The sequence below is a fragment of the Lontra canadensis genome, unplaced genomic scaffold (genome assembly GCF_010015895.1).
Source record: "Lontra canadensis isolate GAN:19392208 unplaced genomic scaffold, GSC_riverotter_1.0 scaffold4, whole genome shotgun sequence".
In the NCBI taxonomy this organism is placed as follows: domain Eukaryota; kingdom Metazoa; phylum Chordata; class Mammalia; order Carnivora; family Mustelidae; genus Lontra; species Lontra canadensis.
Window position 1 is genome coordinate 54,420,576 of NW_022630998.1, and position 25,769 is coordinate 54,446,344.

At 36.2% G+C, this 25,769-nt stretch overlaps 1 protein-coding gene across 6 annotated transcripts in view; it reads right to left on the reverse strand.

Moving 5' to 3' along the window:
- Positions 1 to 25,769, reverse strand: part of TCERG1 (transcription elongation regulator 1) — a 61,975-nt gene that overhangs the window by 25,751 nt on the left and 10,455 nt on the right. For 3 of the 6 annotated variants that reach the window (XR_004381813.1, XM_032850807.1, XM_032850827.1), the window contains exons 4-14: positions 25,269 to 25,692; positions 20,721 to 20,963; positions 16,253 to 16,315; positions 14,891 to 15,091; positions 14,026 to 14,138; positions 13,149 to 13,237; positions 5,208 to 5,368; positions 3,546 to 3,602; positions 3,114 to 3,180; positions 1,980 to 2,030; positions 484 to 619 (exon numbers count right to left, since the gene is read on the reverse strand). Coding sequence is in view for 5 of the 6 variants with exons in the window: in XM_032850807.1 (XP_032706698.1) it covers positions 484 to 619; positions 1,980 to 2,030; positions 3,114 to 3,180; positions 3,546 to 3,602; positions 5,208 to 5,368; positions 13,149 to 13,237; positions 14,026 to 14,138; positions 14,891 to 15,091; positions 16,253 to 16,315; positions 20,721 to 20,963; positions 25,269 to 25,692 (1,605 nt within the window). In the remaining variant the exon portion in view is untranslated. The remainder of the gene's footprint in view (positions 1 to 483; positions 620 to 1,979; positions 2,031 to 3,113; positions 3,181 to 3,545; positions 3,603 to 5,207; positions 5,369 to 13,148; positions 13,238 to 14,025; positions 14,139 to 14,890; positions 15,092 to 16,252; positions 16,316 to 20,720; positions 20,964 to 25,268; positions 25,693 to 25,769) is intronic. The other 3 variants (XM_032850815.1, XM_032850811.1, XM_032850820.1) reach the window with 3 other exon arrangements.

The following is a 25,769-nucleotide window of genomic DNA, read 5'->3' on the forward strand; positions in this document are numbered from 1 at the left end:
GTGAACAATGTTGTGATTTTAAATTGAACAATTATACTTATTCAAATGAATATGTGAATATAACCAAAAGGCTAAAACCCCCTCTCAATTAACTTTATTAATAATATCATAAAGTAGCAGTTCTCTTTTAACCAAAACCGTTCTGGAAGTATTAAAGAATCATATATACCTTACCTATCCCACGCAGTCCGCCATTCTGTAATGTTAATACTCTGTTAATACTCACATTACTCACCAAAATGTAATGACCCAATAAATGTTAAATGTTATTTGTATTTAAAAGGACAATAAAATGGCATTTAGTTCAAACATGACAGGATGAGCCAAGAAAAAGGCTGTTTGAGAGAGTACAGTCATTTGACAGGCTCCCCTTATCCCCCCCCCCACAACATGAGCACTAACCTTAGATTTGACCTTTTAGCAAGACATATTTATATTACTTATACAAAACAGAAATATCTCCCCCAAAGATTGTTTTCTGACCCCTCTCTCTAGCAGCATGTCCTTGAACTGCTTCATTCGGGCCTCCAGAGGGACAATGGCCCTTTCTCGGGCAGCTTTAATTTCAGCTTCCATCGCAGCTTCTTTCTCTGAATCAATGTCTTTATTATCGTCTCTCCTATAAAAAATAAAATATAAGGCATCAACTGACAAAATATTAATAAGGAATCTTACTAAAATCTTTACAACAATGGAACATTCAAGACTCACTACTGAGCAGCATATTTTTGGCAAAAAAATTATACTGAGGGTTTCAAATGAACTCTAAGGGATAAGCAACTTTCATTGTAATGATAATAATAAAGTTACAATGAGCTTCTAATGATGTTACAATGGCTATATTGTTGTGCTGTCTCTCTCCCTGATACACAGAATGAACTACCTTACTTCCAAAAACAAAAACAAAAAACTAACATTGCAGTAAAATTCTATGTGGTTAGAATCAAACAGCACAAAATATAATTTTTAGTTCTTGAAATGATACAGGAAAAATAGTATTTTCCAAAATGTTTTATATTATAGATGCATAAAATATTTCTTACTCTAATAAAAATTGGTATAAGTCTTAGTAATCTCAAATATTTATTTTGAAAATAAAATGAAAATATCTGTAAACTTGGCCAAGTGGATATGTGAGATATATACCTTACCTACCTGACATCTTTTTTACTCACTTTCTGGGTGGTAAGTTGAGATTTAAGTTGAAGGACAGGTCCCAGAGAGCAACATAGGCCCAGGAGTAGTTAGATGGAATTAGAACTGTTCACCAATGACTAAACTACTTCTTTCTCCTCCAAAAATGGATCTCAGGGCTAAGGACAACCCTGTTGCTGTTGCTCTCACTCAAGTGAGACTGTAAACATGAAATCGAGTCACCTCTCAAACATCTGCACTACGAAGAAGGCCAGTTCATGGGAATAATCCGTAACAGTAAGTAAGTTAGTAATATTCGGGCATATTTTAGCAGATCTTCCCTCTTAAATATGATCTGCTAGGTATAAAAATAAAATTGGTTCATATTGCCTAAACAAACTTAAGGGAATCAGGAAAACAAAACATCAATTTCAAAAGCATGCTATACAAGGAAGCAAAGGTAGCCCCGCAGAGTTAAATGGAACTAAGGCTAACCCACAAATACATGTTAAGTGAGAGGTAATTAGCAACTTTGGGAATAAATCAAAAGAAATAGAAGACATAGTCCGTGACCTGCAGGAACTTAGCGAGATAGTCTGTGACCTAAGATATGCACAAAACAAACAGGTAAAAGTAATTTGCCAAACAATATACCCTCTTATAATAATTTATTTAAGAACTATTTAAATAGTTAAAAGACATCCAAGAAATATAACTAATGAAAACAAATAACCTTTATAGAATTACACTAAATGGAAATGTCACAATACAAACTATCACTATCTATCTCAATAAAAGAAATAAAGAAAAACTAAGCCAGGAAAAATAGGCTTTTAACTTTGTACCTAAATAGAGAAGCTCGGGCAATCCACATAAAGGACTTCTTTGACATTCTCCTGATAAAAGCAGTTAAAAACCTTACAGAGTTGTCTATAAGAACAAACAATTAAAAACAACCTAAAAGTTTAACATTGTAGGAACATCCAAAATTATGGTTATATAAACAGAATGAATACAGTCATTTATAATTAAGAAAACAAATGTCTTATTCTACATTTTTTTTTAAAAAACACAAAATCGGCTGATTACAACTAATAAAAATATCTACATATTTGGTCAAGAACTAAAAAAGTCAACTGCAAAAATGAAAACAGCTATGTTACTTTCGTTGATTATGAGTGACTCTCTTTAATATCTTAACGTCTTTAACGATGCTCCTAACAATTTTTTAAAAAAGAACCACCCTTCCGGGGGGCTGTCTTAGTAATTTCTTTGCCATAACGTGGCTGCATTCAATCTGTCCTTTTTAGATAAGGACTACGGCTCATCCAGCTCCTAATAATGTCTTCAAACTTTCCTTTTTGCTGCTAAATAATGGTCCCATTCCTCCCCCACCCAGACACAGATACCCTCTACCCCAGCCTTCCATCCCCCACAATTAAAAACATTCATATTTTACCCAACTGCAAAGCACTGGCCAACCTAATGCTCCTGCTTTTGGCAATCTCTTTCTCCCAAAGCATTATCTAAGCTCACAGGTTCCCTCTTCACCAGGTAGTAATGACACAGACTCAAGAACTAGCTAAGTGACAAGTACATAAAAAGAGAAGTCTGCGTGTATTTATGAAACTTCTGGAATGGTGTCTGTTGGGGTCTACATAAAGGAGGAAATTTGTTTTTTAATAAAATGCAGGCTTAATGAATGTCTGAAAATAATTTATCATCTAATTCCCAAAATGTTACTTGGCTTTATAATACATAATTTAAGTAATCATGTATTCTGCACATCTAGCAATAGAAGGGACACCATGTCTTCATTCTAAAGCAAAGCTTTCTAATACCAGGCTTTAGAGAGCAATCAGGACTTCTGTCTCCTAACATACACATTACCTGTCCCAACCACAAACTGACTGGGATCTAATCAACTTTTAAAATAGGTATTATCTACCTAAATTACATGAACTATAATTATTACTTACTTCCGTTTTTTGGCTTTAACAGGTTCATCTTCATTAAGTTCTTCCATTAATTCTTGTTCTTCTTTAACTATAAGATCAAATTTAATTAAACCTTGTCAGAATAAAATTTACCAAGTAAGAATTAAAACATTTAAGTCTGAATCCCTCTTCTAGCCACTACCAGAACACTTGCTTTAATAGTATTAAAAAGTAGCTAGAGGAGCGCCTGGGTGGCTCAGTCAGTTAAGTGTCTGCCTTCAGCTCAGGTCACCATCCCAGAGTCCTGGGATGGACCCCCACAATGGGCTCCCTGGTCAGCAGGAGCCTGCTTCTCCCTCTCGTCCCCACTCATGCTATCTCTGTCCCTGACTCTCTCCCCCAAATAAAAAAGTAGAATCTTCAAAACAAAACAAAACAAAACAACCCAGTAGTTGGAATCCATAGTCTACTTACTTGCACTCATAGAAAATTGCCATTTTTGGATGGACAGCATTGTGGGGGTTGGATGTCCTGGCAAAAACATATCAAATATTATTATGAATAGTTACGTGCACATATTACACAATATTTTCTTTTAAAAAATTACTGTTTAGGGGCGCCTGGGTGGCTCAGTGGGTTAAAGCCTCTGCCTTCAGCTCGGGTCATGATCTCAGGGTCCTGGGACCGAGGCCTGTGTCAGGCTCTCTGCTCAGTGGGGAGCCTGCTTCCCCCACTCTCTCTCTCTGCCCGCCTCTCTGCCTACTTGTGATCTCGGTCAAATAAATAAATAAAATCTTTTTAAAAAAAAGTTACTGTTTACATAAAATACCCATCCCATAATCCTCTCTCCTTTATAAAACATTAAACAATTCTATACTTCCTAAATTAATCTTCCCTTTAAATTTCTAAATCACTTTGAAATGTTTATTCATGAGACATGCATGCATTTATCAAATAACTGTACTGAATATTTGAAAAGAGTCATAAAAACAAAAGCAAATCTCGTATCACCCTGGCATAATTCAACACTAGGATTATAAAGTATCATCAGTATTACAGCTATAAAACAGACACTGCTAAAGGGAAAAAGTGGTACCTAGTAACTTTACCACTAGGCAGGCAAAGTTTCAATGATTTGGAAATGACTTGCAAGCAAAAGGTGTAGCACCATATATATACAACCTATAAAGGTTTCTCAATTATTATAAATGACATATATTTGGATTGATTTCATTGGAAGAATCAGGTGATTCATTTATGCTTCTACAGCACATAAGGGATTTTATAAAAACATAATCATGTCAATATGAGGGCAAATTACCAATATAAAATATACAATAAAAATTATGTAAAAATATCTATGTTCATTATAGCTATTGAAATGCTATCTTAACGCAAGGTACCTTAAAAGATAATCTCTTAATAAGGTTTGTCACTATATTGTCAGGAATAAGGCTTTTATTCCCTAAATTTCATTTACTTGAAAAGAGTAAGCTTTGGGGGCGACTAGGTGGCATAGTCAGTTAAGCATCCAATTCTTGATTTCAGTTCAAGTCATGCAATAGAGCCCTGTGTTGGGCTCTGCGCTCATTGGGGAGATTGCTTAGGATTCCTCTCTCTCTTTGCCCCTCCCACCATCACCCCCCACACACTGCACACACTGTCTCTAACATAAATAAATCTTTAAGAGTAAGCTTTTATAATTTTACAAAATTTTCTCTTTTACAAAAGTAGTAAACAATATTTTAAAATACTCTGTAGAGTTCTGATTATTTCAAAAAATTTATTACTAGTTATAAAAAGTGTTAAGAGGCTCACTGAAGAGTGTTTTAGTATTATTAGTAAGCACAGAGAAAACCTGAAGCAGAACCAACATAGCTTGGTCTAAAAATCTTGATAAGGACAATGAGTTAAAAAAAATACATATAAATATTTTACAAAAAAGTAATTGTTCAAACTCTCTAATTTTTAGTATCTCTACTACCAAACTCAAAGTAGGATAGTGGTCTATTTCCCATTTCTCAAATTTCTTATATTCCTTGGAAACAGCAAGTTTTCCTAAATGGCTTCATATTTTCTGTAAAAGTATTAAAAGAATGACAAAATTAGAGGATAAATTCCTAACTTAAAACTTACTTAGTTTCTTCACTTCTTCCATTCCTTTTTTATGAGGAGGCTCCTGAATAATTTTGTCAACATCTGCCCTTCCAATCAGATCATCAGGTCGGTCCCACATAGAAAGACGGGTGGTAGGATTATAAAAGAAGACCCGCTCATCACCAGTCCAAACGACACACCTACAAATTGATTCAAATATCAGTTTCTTCTGTTATGGAACATATTTGATAAGTCTTTTACTGTCATCCTGCCTAAAGGAGAGGTGGAGGGGTGGTGAGGACACCTTGGTACTTAATAGTTACAAAGCCGAATACAATTTCTAGAGGAGAGAGCTGAGTGGCTAAGGTTGGAACAGCAGTTCAACATTTTAACTGAGAAAACCAAAAGCAAATTCATAATCAGTGGTTAGAGTGCTCAAGAACTTGGTGTAGTTGGCTCAATCTGAGTGTTGCATTTTAACCTATCACAAAGGATGAATTCAATGGCAACAAATAAGAATGCTATTAAACAGTTCTAAAACTAAAGAACAGACCATAGCACCATACCTATTATGTAATACTTCTTAGTATTTCTTACCAAATCAGAATTTTACATACTCAAATGCAACCTGCTATGAAGTCTTTAATATCTTATTATATCTGGTATAAAAATAAGAAATATTGATTGCACTATGACACCAGAGCCCACTAGAGCTCACTGTTCCTGTTCATTACAAGAAATTCAAACAAAATAGAAAAAACAAGAATGTTAAGGACTGTGTACAGTTTTTAAAAAATAAAGGTAAGTATGGAAGAAAGTCAGTATTTATAGCAGCAACTGTAAGGGTATAAATTTCCCATTTTTCCTCTCTCACACCTCTACCCTAAAGGCCCCCAGTCACACAGTAGCATGGCAATGGCAGTACAGCCAGTGAAAATTCCCAATAGAAACCAGGTTCTTGTGGCCAGATAATTATAAGCTCATCAACAGTTGCCAAGCCAAGTTGATCTAGATGTTGAAAATAACAGATAAAACCTCTATTTTTGAGATAATCAAAGACTTTAAAGCAACAATTATAACTAGAGTTCATGAGATGAAGGGAAAAAAACTTGAAATAAATGAAAACACTGTTCTCATTAGAGAAAAAGAAACTGTAAAAAAAACAAAACCACAAATTTTACAGATGAAAAACTCACAAATGAAGCAAAGGAAAAAAAAAGAGACAAGCCAAGAAACAGACTCTTAACTAGAGAGAGCAAACTGATGGTTACCAGAGGGGAGGGGGGTAGGGGGATCGGGATTAAGGACACTTGTCGTGAGCACCGGTAATGTATGAAGTGCTGTATCACTGTACTGTACACCAGGTTTGTCACTATATTGTCAGGAATAAGGAAAATTATATATTGTCAGGAAAATTATTAAAAATAATTTTAATTAAAATTAAAACATTAGAAAAAAAAATAAACAACTGAAAGTAATTCTTTGGACTGGCTCAAGAACAGAACAGAGATGACAGGAAATGATCAGTGAACTACGAAGTACATCAGTAATTATCCCGCCTAAAGAATAAAGAGAGGAAAAAAAGAATCAACAGGCTTTCAGGAAACCTAAGGGATTACAGCAAAATGCCTTACATAAATGTCACTTATGTAGATGTTTAACTTTACTTGGGAAAAAACCTCCCTAAATTTTCTATGCCAGTTTCTAAAATATGTCACACTACAAACAGGAAAACATTGGACCATGGGTTTCTTACCAGAAACCATGGAGGCAAGAACAAAGTAAAACTACATCCGTTACGTCCAGGGGCTGGAGGGGTGGGGAGGGGGGATGGGAATGAAATGTTCTAAAATCGAATACAGTAATGGCTGCACAACTCTGTGAATACAAAAATCATGAAGTTGTACACTTCTAATGAGTGAACTGTATGGGATGTGAATCCTCTCAACACACTTGTTGGATTTTTAAGAAACAGCTAGACAAAAAAAGTATATATGATTCTTGACGTAACATTCTAGAAAATACAAAGTAATCAAATAAAAAATAATAAAAGCAGAAGGCTCCTTAGGGATGGGATTAGAAGAGGGAGGGATAACAAAGGAACACAAGAAAACTTTCAGGGTTATTGGAAATATTTATTTTGATTGTGGAAATGAACTTTAAATATTTCAGCTCCTCGAACTTCAATTTTATTTAAGTAACACACATAATACACACACACAAAAATAAGAAAATGGGGCCTCCTGGCTGACTCAATCGGAAAAGCATGCCACTCTTGATCTCGGGTTTCTAAGTTTGAGCCCCATGCTGGTTGTAGATATTACTTGAAAAGAAAATCTTTTTTAAAAAGTGAGAAAATGTATAATGTACTACTAAATCCAAATCATTTGTGGAAATGGGACTAGACGCATTTGTCATGGAATCCAAAAAAAAAACAAGGCTCAGTGATCCTAAGAAAAACAAAACACTTCTACTTTTCACCTCTCTTTACAGTTAATTTTACAACGAAGTGTGGGGGCCCTGGGTGGCACAGTCAGTTAAGTGTCCAACTCTTGGTTTCAGCTCAGGTCTTGATCTCAGGATGTTGAGATCCAGCCCCACGTCCAGCTCTGTGCTCAGCACAGAGTCTGCTTGGGAATCTCCCTCTTCCACCGTCCCTGTTGCTCATGCTCATGTCCGTGCATACGCACTCTCTCTCATTCTCAAACAAGTAAATCTTTAAATACATAAATAAATAAAAGCAGGTGTGGGGGGAAACATGTTATATACCACGTTCCATCAGAATAATCCTGAGAGGGACACAGGGTCGGCTCAGTCGGAAGAGCAAGTGACACTTGATCTTGGCGTTGTGAGTTTTATTTCTAGTAGAGACTAAAAATAAAATCTTACAAAGTCTAAAAAAGGAACAATCCTGGGATACTTAAGCCATCTTGATAGATGTTTAACTTTACGTGAGAAAAAAAAACCCTTAATTTTCTATGCTCGTTTCTAAACACTGTTTAATTATTGACAGCAATAACTTTTAAGACAGAGACGCTATTTTACTAATTCATGCTGGCTTCAAAACACCAAAGTGTGCTAATGTACTTCATCAGTGCTAACAATAAATGTGGAGTGAGACACTGTCAGAACATTTCAGAAAACAAAAATCACGGGCAAAGAGTTCTTGTACCAAAAAACTGCCCTGTGCTGGGGCACCTCGGTGGCTCAGTGCACTGAGCATCTCACTCCTGATTTCAGTTCAGTCTCATGATTTCATGCATCATGGACCGAGCCCTACATCGGGCTCCATGCTAAGCAGAGACTGCTTGTCCCATTCCCTCTGCTCACCCTCTCTCAAGCTCTAATTAATAAATAAAATTAAAAAAAAAAAAACCTGCCCTGTGCAGTAATATGCATGTACTCATGATAAAATGTTTAGGGATGAAGTGTATTAATATCTGCAGCACTGAGAAATGATAAATAATAATGCAAATAGAGTAAAACCTTACTTGTAGAAGCTAAGTCAATATATGGCGCTCACAGTTCTAGAAACATTCTTCCAATGTTTCTATAGGTTTCAACATTTTCATAATAATATACTGGAGCAAAAACCTCTCGAAACAAAAACAAAAACCTACAGAAACACAAGAGCTAATTAATTAGTGGCCCTGTGCCACTCTCAGTATATGCAAAAGTGAGCGAAACTTGAAAGATCACTTTTCCTAAGTTAAAACCTAATACAGAGTACATGCAAAGAAAGCGCAGCAAATACAAGCAACTCTCACTGGGCACACTGCAAGACACCATAAAACTAACTGCAAGCTAAAGCTGTGGGATGCAATCTCAGTAAGCAATGGGAAAAAATATAATTAGTCCATAACCTTTATTTTTTCTGAAGATTTTATTTATTTGTCAGAGAGAGCACAAGCAGAGGGAGAAGCAGGCTCCCTGCTGAGCAGGGAGCCCGATGTAAGACTCAATCCCAAGATCCCGGGATCATGACCTGAGCTGAAGGCAGACGCTTAACCGGCTAAGCCAGCAGGCATCCCAGTCCATAATCTTTAAAAACTTTTGTCAAAACATTAAAAGCTCTCTTAGACCAGAAACTTAAGTTTGCTGATCTAAGGAATAAAAAATGCTTCTAATTTTTATCTCTCTTTAAAGAGTCAAACAAATGCTGTGATATGCCAGGGAAAAAAAAAATCCCAATATTGGTACAGAAAATATGAAGCTTCATGTTTTGCATTTAGCTTCTTAACTGTAAAGAAACAGTTACTTCAAGAAATTTGGGGTGCCTGGGTGGCTCAGTTGGTTAGGCAACTGCCTTCGGCTCAGATCGTGATCCTGGAGTCTCAGGATCGAGTCCCACATCGGGCTCCCAGTTCCAAGGGGAGTCTGCTTCTCCCTCTGACCTTCTCCCCTCTCATGCTCTCACTGTCTCTCTCTCAAATAAATAAATAAAATCTTAAAAAAAAAAAAAAAGAAATTTGAAGATATGAAGAAAGAGTAATAAAAATGTGATTATCCAAATGAAGTGGCACAGCCCGCTTAACTAAGAAATTTGTTGGGTCTTCTTTCTTCTTTTTTCTAAGTAATCTCTACACCAAACATGGGGCTGAAACATATAATCCCGAGATCTAAAGTCATATGCTCCACCGAATGAGCCAGCCAGGTGCCTTCTGAGTAATTTGTTTTGCTTAAAGTTAGCATTCACCCATTTTAGAAAAAAGTTAAAGAATTAAAGTTCCACTGACAATACATTTTTCACTGACCAGAACTTGGAAAATAATTTAAACAAGCAGTTATCTTACATGTATTCAGATGGACTGTAAAAGCACTAGGAACATACAGTTGCACAGGTGGTGGGGGACAGCCCCTAAGAAATACCTAAATCTAGAAGATATAAATAAAAGATCAATACATTTGATCCCATAAAAATACAAAATTTATGTTACGACAAGACATCAAAACAAAAATGAATAGGTAGGGAGAAGTGTAACGTATGTAAAAATCAAAGGGTATTGTTAATAGCATGCATAAGTCTTCTGGGGCACCTAGGTGGCTTGGTAGGTTAAGCATCTAACCTCAGCTCATCAGGGTTGTGGGATCAAGCCCTCCAACAGGCTCCACACTCAAGAGGAGTCTGCTCATCCCTCTCCCTCTTTCTGCCTCTCCCTACCACCCCAAGCTCTCTATCTCCCTCTCAAATGAATTAAAAAAAAAAAAAAAAGTCTAAAAAAAAAAAGTTTCTCCTATCATTAGGAGAAAGACAAAACCATAAAAAAGATGAGGAAAACTGTAAAGGAAACAATCCACAGCCCCAATGAACAGGAAATATCAAATTATACCAGCATTCTGAAAACATGTAACAGGACTCTTTTTCTCAACAGGTTACTGAAGATTTAAACAGACTATGCCACACTGGTAAGAGGGAGAGAAAACTGGCACTCTGAGGCCACTGCTTGGAATATTAACTGGCATAGTTCATCACCCTTGTCAAAACCTTTCTGAGCTCAACCTACCAGTAGCTACTGAAATATTAAGTAACAGTATCACCTGATTCAATTGATTCACTTGAATCAATCCAAGAGAAATACTTGCACATGTTCACAAAGAAATATGTACAAGGATGTCCTAAACAGCAACTTCTATTAATGCAGGGCGGGGGTTGACAACCTCATCTCATCATCCATTTATAGAAAAACTATGCATTTACAGAAAACTATGCTATCCATCACAAACACATTTATATGTACAAAAATAGCAAAGTTTCTGAGACATTTTTAGTAAAAACCACTGAGGAATACAGTTTTTAAGACACTCTAAGATGCATGCACACCACACATACAACTCTGTACACATGTACACAAAACAAAGGGTCCAGAAGGCATATGTAACCAAAACTTTCATTAACGAGGCTTGGGACAAGTGGAATTAATTTTTTCCTCCAAATAATTCTTTCATATTATATGTTTTTATGGATTCACATTACTCTTTTCTAATAATATCAGATCAATGAAAAAATAACTGAAAGCAGGACACAAAAACTACAGCTATAAAGTATACAGAAAAAGAGGTTTAGAGGGCAATAAAAAAAAAGAGAGACTTGACATGCAAGTAACAAATGTTCCAGAAAAGGAAAAAACAAAACAGATAAAGAGAAGCAATAATTTTAAAAATTCCAAAAGAAAATTCCACTCATCTGGGGACAGGCTCAAATCTGAAAACTGATGAGGGTCCATGAAGCTTCAGACTAGTGGGGTTTGGAGGTAGTTATCAGCTTTTCATGTACAATACTCAAATTTAGGAACCACAACCTAGGAACACATTCTTTAAATAGACTTTCTGTAACTTCGATTTTGGATCCAGGTAAGTATTTTGCTTAATTATTTTTTAAAATGAGGCTATGTATCAAGTTGGTGGAATAAAATATACAGAAGACTTACTCTAAAGGCCTTTAAAACACAGTAATATGACTACAGTCAGCCTGGAGTGACATTCCCTGAACATAAAAGTAACATGGGGCGCGAGGAGGATAATAAAGGTTAAAAAATGTCTTCAGTATCACACTGTTAGTGACAGTGTTGGTACTACAATTCTGTGACTCGTGTGTGAGATAAGCAAATGAGTACTTACGTTTATATCACTCAGCAAAAGGATTTTCAGCAGGAAAGGGGATGTTGAATTAAAATAGATGATTAGGTTCAGTAAAAACCTCATAGTAAATCTGAACTGCAAGTAATGATACAAACTCATGATGTATCTTTAAATGTGTGCCTCTTCAATCTGTTCCTACCAAAGAGGCTTAAAGATAATGACTTATTCTGTAGTAACAACTATCCCTAGATCCTATAAATGCCACATCCCACAAAAAGCAAAATGGACGAATCTATATCCAAGACAGGAAATACATGAGAAAGCCAGGAACATCTTTGTCAGAGTAGAAAACAAGGAAGGTATCAAAGACAGGGTTGCAACACAAAACCTCAGGGTCAACTTTAAGAGGCCTCGCCCAGCCCAAGATGCAACAACTGAACTTTAGTAAAGATAGTAACTATAACAGAAGCAAAGAAAATGTATTTAAATCCATGAATTTGTTAATAGTCAAACCAACTCATGATTTTGAAAACCTCCACACCGACATTATGGGCCAAATAACTAACTCCTGCAGGGAGCTCTCCTGTACCTGGTAGGATGTTTAGGAGCATCTCTGCCCTCTAACAACTAGATGCTACAAGCTATCAATCCCTTCCAAGTTATGACAACCAAAATGTCTTCAGACACTGCCAAACATCCACTTGTGAACTAGTCTTGCCAAAAAGGTCACACATGAACCTGATCAGGGCTCTGCAGGAAATTCAGAAATAGAAGACTAAAACGGTACCACAGGAATGCAACAACACTCAGGCTGTGAGTCTCCACATAACAAACATATTTATTTTTTAAATAATAAAAACAGAAAAGAAAAACCAATGAAAACACAATGAAGGGGATTATAAGACATAAGGGAGAACTCCCTGCAATGTGTGAACTATGTATGGATTAAACAGACTGGAGCAGGAACAGGAGAGAACACGGACACAGGGAGAAAGAGAAAAGGAAAACCAAACCAAAGAAAAAAAGTACACTTAAATAAAAAGACAATTTTACACAGTTCTAAAAATAAAATCATGTATGTGGGCATATGTACAAAATTAATTTTTAAAAATCTTAAACACTAAAAAGGAGATTCAGGATCTCACAGCAGTTCAAGTCTATAATTATGTACAATAAACATTAATGGACAGTACCATGAAAGGAGAAAGACAATGCAGCAATTAGGTTTTAGGTATGAACACCCAAAATACAAGAAATAAGAACCAAAATATGCTTTAGATAAAAAAGTCTACTTGGTGTGTATTTTTTAAAAGCACCTTTTCTTTCTACATGATAAACCACGGCAATAACTCAGCAAACAAGAACAAATTAAGTCATTTACTTATTGAGCCAAGTACATACCATGGAGTACCAGGAATAGGGGTAGTAGCTACTGGCTTTGCCTTCTGGGCAGCCTTTTCTTCTTCAGTCATCTCCTCCTCTTTGGGCTCCTACGGGAAATGATGTTACTCCCATTTAATGAGGTACTTCAGGTATCACAAAACCATACCTGAATCTTACACAAATCCAAGTTATACTGTGAATACCTCAAAGTGCAACCAGCATAGGGTCTGTTACTAGCGTAGTGAGGATCCTGAGTAGGAATTTCTACGAAAAGTTCTAAATCCTTGCTCCCTAGACAGAGCCAAATTCTACAACAGCAGACCCCAGCAACAGCAGATGATCCTAACTTACAGACTCACTAACCATCTGCTGAGGAACAGAAATGGAGAACTTAGGATAGAAAATTAGATGAGACTTCCTCTTTTAAGATTATTTCTTTCTCCTGCTAACTTCCTAACTAGTAAGACATGCCTACTATTAGTCCCTCACTGAATAAAGGAAGCTTCCAAAAAGGAGAGCTCTTTTAGTGCTGTGTAGAGATCATCCCATGCCAGGAGAAGACAGATAAAATAAAACATTCCCCATATATAAAATTGTACTTATAATTTTTACCATGTGCCAGTCTGTAAATCAGAAGACTGGGATTGGGTCAATGCCTTGGGTCAATGCCCTGGTCCAAGGCCCTTTCTTTCCAGGGGCCTTGGTTTACTGTTAAGAAGTAAGTTAATGAAACTTTCAAAGGAAAAACTGAATTACAAAGTTCAAAGAACTCTAAAATTTCAGAAATCAGACTGTAGCAATTATCTATAACTGTATCAAATGGGTTTTCAATCACAAGTCAACTGTACCCAACAATTACTGCTGGCTCCCAGGTTAACAGGCCACTGCTCTTTACCTCCTTTATCTCCTTTATTGGCTCTTCTTTAGGGTCCTCCTCCTCCGTCTCCATTGGCAGAGGTTCTTCAGAAGGTTCTTTAATTGGCTCTTTAATCTTCTCCTCTAATTTTTCTATTATAAAGTTAAGACAATGGCACTCAATGGTTTTTGGTGTAATTTTCCAAGAACTTCCAGAGACTAAGTAATTAAGATATTCTGTTAACTAGCAGTTATTAACCACAAAAATAAAATGTTCTTCTTTCTATCATCAAATTCAATGTAACGTACTAGTCAAGTTAAATACTTGCTCTACCATCAGAACACTTTCACTAGAAAAGAACCACTGCCTGTAGCGGGACACAGTCTTTCAAGTCTCTCTCATTACTCTTTGTAGCAATGATTCGTTTTGCTCAAAGGGACAAGATACTAAGATACTTGGAAACAGGAACTTGTGATACAGAAAACTGTATGAATTTTCTCCATCTAAGACTCCAAAAGCCTGCATTTCTTTCTTCAGAACACATGTAACACAGACATCTCTTCCTGAGAGCACTGTCAGTCTCAGTAATTACATAGGAGAATAATTATGAAATTCCTAACAGCATATATATATGTGTACAGATGTATAATTTAATTTCTCCAGATGGAAAAACCAAGGACAAACATGTAAATGGAACTGGCTTTTTAAATATATACTGGCTTTTTAAATATATACATATTTATCAATATCAATTTATCAATCTGGTAGAAATAAATAATCCAACAACTACAGGATGAGTAATTCCTTCAAATGTGTTAAAAAGGAAGTAACTCAGAATTTCAAATAGCATTCTATTATATTATCATAGCTTTCACTATGCCTCAACAAGTCATTAAAACTATACCTTTTTCCTTTAGCTCTTGGGGTTTTTCCCAGGTTGATTCTAAAGTTCTATTATTATAGTAATAGGTCTTTCCATCCGCTGTTTTATATTCAGTCCACTCAGAAACTGCCGTCGCTCCAGCTAAGGTAGCAGGGGAAGCTGCAATAGCAACCTGGGGATGTATCATAGGTACGATAGGAGGGGCCATGCCTGGCAACACACCTAAAAGAAGAATAATACAAAGTTAGGTCCAAGTATCAAACTGTAAAGCAAAACAAAACTTTAAAATATGAGCTACATCTTTCTATTAAATATTAATAAATGAATGAGCCAGTTGGAACAAAACAACAAATCGTATAAAATGTGATTTAATTACTTAACACTATTTCTCTGGTTTAGTTCTAAGATCTAAATTCAATTAGATTCAGAAATTCAACCCATGAAGTACCTTAAGAACAACCAAAAATTTGGATCGAAGTAATGATGAAGTCCTAACAATTATAAAAATCATGACACATTCTGTATGTGTGAAGAAAGATATATTTTTATAAAGAATTTCTCAAATTCTAATGAAATCAAGACAACAGACATATTTAGTGAGCATATTTCTGAGGCAAAATTATTTTTTAGTTCTAAGGTACCTAAAAGGGTATGAATAAAATTCTCAGTTTTCAAGTAAATGACTGAGTTCATTATCAAATCCACTTTAATATACTAAGTGATTAAGTCAGATGTCCCTGTTAACTCTTTGTCAGTTTAGTCTTTTCCTTAAAAAAAAAAGGCAATTTCTTCTAATTTTTTAAAAGATAAGCCAAGATAATTAATTTTTATAAGACAGCTACATAAGCGGACATTATAGAAATAATTAAGGACCTATGAATCCAAATTGGGGGAAAAAAAAAAAAACCTTCATATCTTATTTCAGAATTTAAGTTTTGGATAGCTATCTTCAATAAGTTTCAAATGTAAAGTTATACTATACACACAAATATTCACACACATATACCCACTAGCATGCAAGCATAATCACATCACTTTACACATGGAAATGATTTTTTTATATTTAACTTAAAAACACATCAAAAATAAAATTAAATGTAATGAATATGAGAATGAAGTTGTTTACACTTATTACAAAAATTAAGATATAAAGTGATCTGACCTTATTTGTTTTTTGTGAACCAAAGAAGCTAATACTACAGGCAATTGGGAAAATTAAGTGTTGGCCAAATATGACAACTGCATTTATACTGCTCATTAAAAAGAAAAATATAAAAAAATCCACTCACTTGGGCAAAAATAAATAAATAAAAGGATAAACAACAACATTCACTACCATGCCAACTTACAGACAAAACAAACTAAGATGGTTTTAAAAATTACCGGTCTTGGTGGTAGCGACTGTCTTTACATACGGGCAGCTGACTATTTGCATCATTGCTACACCTGTAAAATGGATAAGCAAGCATACGTTGGAAAGCTGCCATGGTATGTCGGCTACCACTGGGATTCAGGGAAGTAATTTACCACTACAATTTAGAATGCTATTCCCATTGAAAAAGACCAGGAATGGAGTAGAATTTCTTTTTGTTTGACATTTTGTGGGAAGTGGCACCAAATCCACTGATAACTAATTCTAAATTATAGCATCAATTACCTTTTTATCAAACCAGCTCTGATAATATTTGAAGGAGACTCGAGAGTTTAAATTCAATGAAGGAAGCCCCTTCATTACATATATATAACAAGTTCTCATGTGGGACATTTTCCCACAGGACATCAAACCCATGCTGCTGTTGCTTAGATACCAGTGAAAGGCAGATGCAGCATGACACTGACAAGACACTTTCTCTGTGCTGCTGCTAAGTGGGAACTACATGCAGAAGCTGAGGCATGGGGCATAACCATGCAGAAGGAGAAAAAGAATAAAATAGGACAAAGAGGGATACGAGAGAAAGGAAGAAAATAAGGTATGGGATGGATTCAAATATTCCAATGCAAATAATATTTTAAATAAAAGGGCAGAGATGAAAAGAAGGGTAGCACTCAACTAATGACAAAATATCCATGTTTAGGACCTGCTCTAAGGAATGTCACAGGCTTGAAACAGTGTGGAAGCAGGCTAACATATGAAGAAAAATACTGCCCCTATAGTAGCACTAATGACTACATGGGCTGATTGCTCAGAAACCTCTTATTATTTAAGCCAACTAAAGAAGCAGCACTTTTATCAAAGAATGGAAATTACGTACAGTTCTTAGAAGAATGAAGACTCATCATGATGCATTACAATGGTGATAAAAAGGGAATGAAAGGAAAAGCTGGAAAACTTAGACTGATTAATTGAAGAAATCAAAATTAAGTGTGAATTGGAAAAAATTTTTTAAAGGAAAAGGCTGAAGGCTGAAGGCAGGAAGAAAAGGGGTTGGGGAATTAAGTTTTAATTTCTGTTTTGGCTGAAAAAACTAAACCTAGCTGGGTAACAATGAAAATTTAAAATCATATTCATATTCCCCACTGCAGTATAGGACAAGAAATTTCTCTTGGAGTTAAAAACGAAAATTAAACCCCTGGCTTTGTAAATAATGTACCTAAGTTCACGCACACACACACAAAAATACGGCCAATTTTTGAAAAAATGCCTTTTATTTCTTATTTACTATTTTAAGTAAAGAATATTAAAGCTTTCTATTCTAATATTAAAACTTTCTATTACCTCTGCAACTAAAACAAAAGCACTGGATCAATAAAGCATGCTGAGTTAAGTCATATGTATGCTTCTGTTTTCCCTAATGTTAAAAGAAAGCAATGGAAAAATTCATTTGGTTAAGGAAGTTACACCACGCATGAGGTTTAAACTAGTATAAATACTGCCATCTGCAGGACCACTGAATCTGGAAGTTAGCCCTAGAAATTCAATTCTTAGAATACATGAACTTTTTTCTCAATGTTCTCCAAAACCACTCCCCCCAAAAGGTAATTTTAACTATTCAACTTAAACAGAAGAAAATCAGATCTATTAATGTTTAGGCCCAAGTACCATCGTTGAATATGAACTGGGCCAACACAGAGCTCCTACTGACTGAAAACAAAGAGACCATACTGAAAGCCCATACATGTTTCTTCTCATGCTAAAAAGATAAATGTAAGGTCTTCTTTGAGGCTGATTAGATACACAAGATTCACAAAACCGCCACATATCTAAATTTTTAATCTTCTATTTAAAGGGAGCATCTGGGGCACCTGGGTGCCTCAGCCAGTTAAGCAACCAACTCTCAAATTTTGGCTCAGGTCATTATCACTGGGTCTTGAGATCAACCCACGTGTGGGGCACCATACTCAGCAGGGAGTCTGCTTGAGGATTTTCTATCCGCCTCTCCCTCTACCCTTCCCTCTGCTCATGCTGGCTCTTGTTCTCTCTCTCAAATAAATACATTTAAAATTAAGAAAAAATCTAAAGGGAGCATCTGTTCAATTTTCCTGTAACTTTATTCTCAAATTATGTTCTACTAGGAAATTAGAAAATTCCATTTAGCATTCTGAATAATTCTGATGCCAACAAGTTTCTTAAAATTCAAAGCAAGATTTTATAGTCTTAGAAATCCTGTAATTCCAATCCAATTTACTATTCCCAATTCCAACTCTAATTTCTGTATTGTACCTATAACTCTTCTACTCCTTTCACTCATCTTATTTGATTACCCCTTCTTTAATCATCCTCATTAGAGCCATACACTGCACTTACAGAGAGAACTTAAAAGCTCCAGTATAAATCACAACCAAATCTTTCCTGTTTACCTTACTGCCAAACTGATAAAAAGAAACAAAAAGAGATCAATCCCACTGTACATAAAAGATCTGGGAAAGAGAAAAACAAGTCATCATTTCTACCCGCCCCCCCGCCCCACTAAAGCACCTTGGAAAACTGAATTAAAAGGGAAAATGAGAAAATGAATTTGTAATATCAAAGATGCCTTACCATATAAACAAATATTATTATTATTTTCTATAAAACATTAACTCTCTCTTTAAGGAATCTTGGCATTTTTTATAGATTATCTAACTCAAGCTCTCTTCCAAATGACCTACAAAATGACATTAGTGACTGTCATTTATTAAATGCCTTTTATTGCTAAACTTCATAAATACCACCTTGCTTAAATGGTCACCACCACCTGTTTTAAAATGTATAGATGGGGTGAGGGTCAGAAAAGACCATATCAAAACGGAGCAATAAGTGAAGGGACTTTTTTGTGACAAAATTCAGCAGTCTATAGAAATGAACTTTGTTACTCTGTACCTTTCACCTACTGCTCCCTATTAAGAACCTCCAAAGCAAAACAAAAGTCCCTTTTATAAAACCTCTCAAATACTTTAGTAACATTACTATGCTACACCTCAATCTTCTCTACAGAATTCATAACCCTAGGTCCTTCAGGTGATTCAGAATCCAGTACATGGTCTGAATAATGGAGAGCAGAGCAAGACTGTGAGAGCTTGTGACCAATGTCAACCTAGTCTCCATGTATCACCTGGTTTTCTACCAAAAGTCTATCTAGAGGCAATTATCCAGCAGCTTGTCTTAAAATTTAATTTAGAAAAAGGATAATCCCTAGTATGAGGAAACATTTTTCATTTTCCTCTTACTTTTAAATGATTTGAGTTTCTTAAACATCACATATTGGGCATTTAATTATCTAACACTACATCAACAATGTGCAAAAGGTTTTCCCTAGGGAAAAAAATCCTACTAATTCTTAAAATTTCTGGTTTCTTTCTTGCTAAGGTGCAATACCCAAGTGAATGCTTCTTTTCCAAACGGTCACAAGGACAAAAACAATTAGAAGAATAGCGATAATTAAAATATACACAAATCTAAGAAACAGCTGCACTATAATCCTATTCTTACAAAAAAAGAGTACAATAACATAGCAATAATAGATAGCAGGAGGAATATGAAACTGGGGACAAAAGGCCTAGTTCTATCCATCCTTACTACAAACTAGCCCTGTGAACTTGAGCTAAGGTATAAAAGCTTCAAACTGTAATACAAGGAGAACAGACCACAAATTAAGGGTTAAACGTGTTTGCCAACAGCAAATGCATTCAAATTAGGATGCCCGACACTACCACTGTATAATCCCTACAGGAAGGATTCTAAGCCACAACCTCACTGTAGCTATTTAAATGTTTAAATGGTGCAGGTTATATTTCACTTCACCTCACAAGGTAAAGCTCTGGTTTTGCTTTAGATGAATTTCTTACAGTTAGGTGATCTGCATTTTCTTCCCAGTATAGCATAGTTACTAAGAGCATGGTATTCGGGTCTGGAATTCTCAGCTCCTATCCCAACGCCATCACTTAGTAGCTTTGTGACCATGGGTAAGTAATTTAACCTGTCTGTGTACCTACCTCATACAATGGTTGCAAAAATTAAACTGAGTTATTACATGTAAGGTGCTTAGAACAGGGCACAATATATAAAATCACTCAATCTGTATTCGCTATTAATGACTTATAAGTTCTCAACTTCACAGACTCAATCCTTTAAAGATATTGCATTTGAACATAGTTACATGAAAAGATGATCATTTTTAATTCACTGAGGCCATTATCCAAAAATGAGTGTAGTTTCAAATGTGGCTCTAATTTTAAGACATGTAAACAACAACAAAAAAAGGACATTTACCAAAACTGAAGAGAAAATACTGCAGTTAGCCATGAATCTTTCAGAAACATTTCAAACTGGTCAGATTCAAGGCAAATTTCAAATGCAACAGACACATGAGAACAAACTAACTGACAATATGAAAACATAGCTGGAAAGGACTATTAGAATCTATCGGTTTACCTGGAAGTGGAATTGGCATGCCAGGAAGGGGAACACGAAACGGAGGTACCATTACTGGTGGAAAGGCAGGTATTGCTGCTGCTGGCTGAGGTACTGAATGAGGAACAGCAGGAGGTAACGTCTGGGGATGCGGCTGGGGAACAGTTTGCACAGGTGTGGCTGTAGGAGCAGGAGTTGAAACACTAACTGTAGGCGTGGCAACTGAAACAGCAGAACTTGGGGTCTGATCTTGTGTTGTGGGTGCTGATGAAAGATAAAACAAAAATATGTATCACTCCTTCATAAACCATGTCGCCATATTCATTCATCATTCACTCATTCAGTAAGTATTTAAGAGCCCATTCCATGCACTGCAAGAAATTTCTAACAAGGTCTCTGTCTTTCAGAAGCTTGAAAACAGTTGGTTACATGAAATACAAAAAATAACTAAAATACAAAGTGAAATGGGATAAATGTATAGGGGTATGAATCAAGACGCAAAGACCATTTCTAACGTGAGAGGGTAAAGAAAATTGTACACTGATGACAGGCCTTGAAAGACTGATTTCAACAAGGACAATGACAAAGTAGAAGGAGAAAATAAGTGGTGGGAAAAGTGAGTAAAAGCAAAGAGGAGGTAACAACAAGGAATTATTTAGAAAATACAAAGCAGGCAGTCAACTAGTAAAACACTAGGCATATCAAAAGAACCAGGGAGTTATGACTGGAACGGCAGGCCAGAGGCATAAAGTAGAAGGCTCTGACAGAAGACTAGGGAGTCTATACTTTGCCGGGTAGAGAAAGGGAAGAACTAAGGTAAATGCAGAAAACTGACCTAGGAGAATGCACACCAAAACGCATGTACTAATTACATCTGTGTCTGCCTTTCACATTTTGCTACATAGCCTTCATTACAGTCTAAATTTTTTTTAAGAATGCATTCATGTGTTATTCGTGTGATTTCATGAGCATATAACAGGTCTGGGGATGCAAAATGAAGGTTTCTGTATGGAAGAGAATTAAGCAGTGTTCATCTGATGAATTAATCTGGCAGATGAATGGGAAGAAAAGGAAGAACAGAGGTGGAAAAATCTATTTCAACCTATCTGGAACCGTCCAAGCAAGGGAGAAGTGAGAAAAAGATATGCAATAACTGATGACTTGAGTATGAACAAATGGGAGTGAAAAAACAAGTCGGGTTTCTCTATAATTATTTCAAAATAAAAAGGTAAAAAAAGAAAAAATAATAAAAACTCGTGTTTCCAGTGTGAGAGACCAGGAGAATATGAAATTCGGGATAATCTGATTCTAATACATTATTTTAAGTACCAAAAATAAAACATTTCATCTCTAGTTATCACATTTAAAATCAAATTGAGACCCAAAATAATAAACTTTGTATTTTTTACTTTTTAAAAAGCTTCAGTTCTCAAGTATTATAAAACATTCTTGTCATTTACTTATAACCCATTTAGTTCCAAAACAAAATTCATTTTGGTAACTCACTGGTAACAAATACTTCATTTTTTCTTGATGTAAAGAAAAACTTCAATTACCTGTACTGGACTAAGAATGAATTTATCAAATTAAATGAAATAAAACAGTGCATCCCCAATCTTCATGCCAATTTTATTCTAAGGGAAAGCACACTGTTGAATACAAGCCACCCAATAAACCTGACAAAATTTGTATCGTTTTTCAGCTCCTAATAATGAAAAACTCACTTAGGCTGGGAAGATGTGAGCAATTTCATACTTGTTAATGCGGGACTCACCTTGGCTAAATAGACAGCAGGGCCAAACAAGTATCTTCAGGGGCCCAGGAATGAATTGTTGGTCTAGCATAGACCTAGCCTTAGGGTACAGTATCATATTAATATAATTTTATAACAGTGTGAAAAATACAAATTACATGCAACATTTGCCCAGTCCCATAAATATACCACTTAGCATCTATAATATACTGTAATGGCTGAAAATATGTCTAATTATTCTTCCCAACGTCCCTGAGGAGGATTTCATCAGCATTTTTCACAAATGTACACAGGATAAAATGAGTTTATGCTCAACTGGGGCTAAAATATAAATTTCTTAATTTGTATTTCCATTTACCATAGGACTATACCGCAGTTCATACAACAAATTTTTTTTAAATGTTATGGTAATAATATTTAGATATGATCAGAAGTATGACAACAAGTACTATATTCAGGAAAAGAACAGGAGTTACAAAGCATCAAATTTCAAGTGGAAAGGAACACCAACGGAGATGGCAAAGTTATTCACTCAACCCACTCCTCCTGCTGACACAGGATTTTCTAAATCTGATTAGTGGCCATGAGTCATGAGAGGAAAGACATAAAGGCAATGAAAGAATTCAATGGGAAACTGGGAGGATGGGAGCTAGAACTTAATGGTCACTAACTCCTACTAACACCTTTTGCTGAAATATCGAGTGAAAGGCTAGGCCTCAAATATACTCCTAATCCAGCCTCAGATCTTAATTAAAAAAGACAAGTGATTACAACAGATGGAGAAATACTAAGACTGTAGTACGACAACACTTCAGGATACTGAACCAAGTGAAATAAAAACAGACATCAGGAATACTCAGAAAGAACATCAAAAGTGATGTTTAAGGGCAGTAAAAAGAACAGGTTTCTGATATTCTGTTCTTAGAATAAGGGCCTCCCAATCAGTGAAGAGTGGTGGAAAAATGGCAAACCGGAGTTCTGAATAGTATAGTTCATAGCAGCAAGATAGCTATCGGCCTACGGACAGATCACTCTGATACAGAAATGGAATACATATAGGACAGTTAAAGTATACTGCCACCAACTTTCTTTAAAACAAAGTACGACTACTTCTCCTTCCTAAGAAGGAAGAGAAGAAAAGCAGAAGCAAACAGAGCCTCCACACAGAACTGCAACGCTTTTGTTAATCTCCTTCTGTCATTACGACAAGAGGTACCCCATAAAAACTAGCAGTTTCCTGCCTTACCACACAAGTTTTTAGAAACACTAGCCTGTGAGAAGGGAAAGCCCTTCAGCCAGCTAGTAACTATCAGTAATACTTCCATATCAGAATTCACCTTAGCTAATGAAGATGTAAAGCATTACTTATATCTTCCTACTAAGTACATTTTCCCCCAACCTGTCTATAGTGTATCAAGTACAGCCGTTAAAAAAAACTGTCTCTGAAAACAAACAAATAAACAAAAAAACTGTCTCTGTATTAGGTGTACCTTACTTCTTCAGTTACTTTTGGTTATCAATCCAATTTGAATCTACTATGATTAATCTCTCTGACATATTTTTAATAGGATAAAAGACATTAAAAATTCCCAAGTCCCTGAAGCTAAGGGACTTTTTTTATTCTATTATCCAGTTAGCAAAACAATCCAACTTCTAATCACCTATAGGGTTAACTAGGTATCTTCATACCCGTATCAAAACAAATAAGCAAATCAATAAAATCATTATTTAAGTATTTTGGGGCTCACCTTAAAGATTAAGTAGTACCATAAATATAAAACCAAAAACCTCCCAGAACTCGTGTTAATATTAATGGCAATCTTTTAAGCAAATTAGTAATTCTCTCCTCATTCCTAAAATCTGCGATTAATCCCCTCTCACCTTTTTAGGAAAGGTCTAACCCCGGGGCCTCTGTGACGTTATACATGAAAATTCTCTTACGACTCTTGACTGTTTCTATCTCTGCTCCTCATTCATCTCCCTATATCCCATTCTAGGACCTACCTACCTCTAAACGAGATTACTAAAAAGTTCCTAATAACTTTCCCTGATTTCAATAACTAACCCCCACCCAAAAAAAAGAACACCAGAAAAATGTTCCAGAACACTGCGCTGATACTGGACCCCTGGAACCTAACCTGCCTCACCCATTTCACTGGTCCTCAAAACTCTCTGTAACCTGGTCTCACTCTGAATGAATATGCCAACCATTATCAACCACCCCACCTCCGAAGACTTTCTTAACAATCCCATAAATTGCATTTATCCTCATCTCCTGACCTTTGTTTATGTTGTTCCCCATACCTGAAAGATCTCTTTACTTTGAAACTTACTCAAATCCTACCATACATCCTTCATGATTAATCTCAAAACCCACAAAGTCTGTTCACCCATTTACTCCTCTCCCTTTTCTTAAATTCCCACATCTTCTATTTTCACTGTATAATTGGGCACACTGCTTTCCTAATTACTGCACATACATTATTCTCCTCAATGAGAAAAACTGGAAGTTCTATAGGGCAGGAACAACAACTTACACTTATTTTACAAACCCCACAGCACCCAGCATTACTGCTGGCCAAGATGAACAGCTACCTCTGCACTTTACGGTTTAGCTTCATGAACGCCAAGAGGACAAATAATTTCTTCTACTAATTTAAATTCCTGCTCTTTTTTTAACCCAGAAGTCTTGGTGTCAAAAATGAATTTATAACATCAAGGATAACACCTCAAACACTAGGATCATTTGGCAATGCAGTCCCTACTTGTCCATTTCTCTAGCCCCTAAATGAAAATACATGCTGGCTGGTACTCACTTGATACTGTCTGCGAAACCGAAGAGGCAGTTGTTGTGGTAGAAGTGGTAGAGGATGGGGTGGATGATGATGTTGAAGTGGACACTGCAGGTGCTGGGCTACTGGTTGTAGGGGTGGAAGCTCCTACTGCTTGTGCTTGTACTTGCGCCTGCACCTGGGCCTGCGCTTGGGCCTGCGCCTGAGCCTGTGCTTGTGCCTGAGCCTGGGCCTGCGCCTGGGCCTGGGCCTGGGCCTGCGCTTGAGCTTGTGCTTGTGCCTGCGCCTGAGCCTGCGCCTGGGCCTGGGCCTGGGCCTGGGCCTGGGCTTGGGCCTGAACCTGAGCCTGGGCTGCAAGCATAGGTGTCAGTTCTGACTGCTGAATAACCTTAACTCCATCTGGTTTGGTCCATGCAGATTCACGTGTCCGAGCATTATAATAATAAACCTGCAGAGGAAGCAAAATCATTGGTATCCCAGAATCTGTCAACTATCATTAAAAAAACACTAACGCAACTATATCCT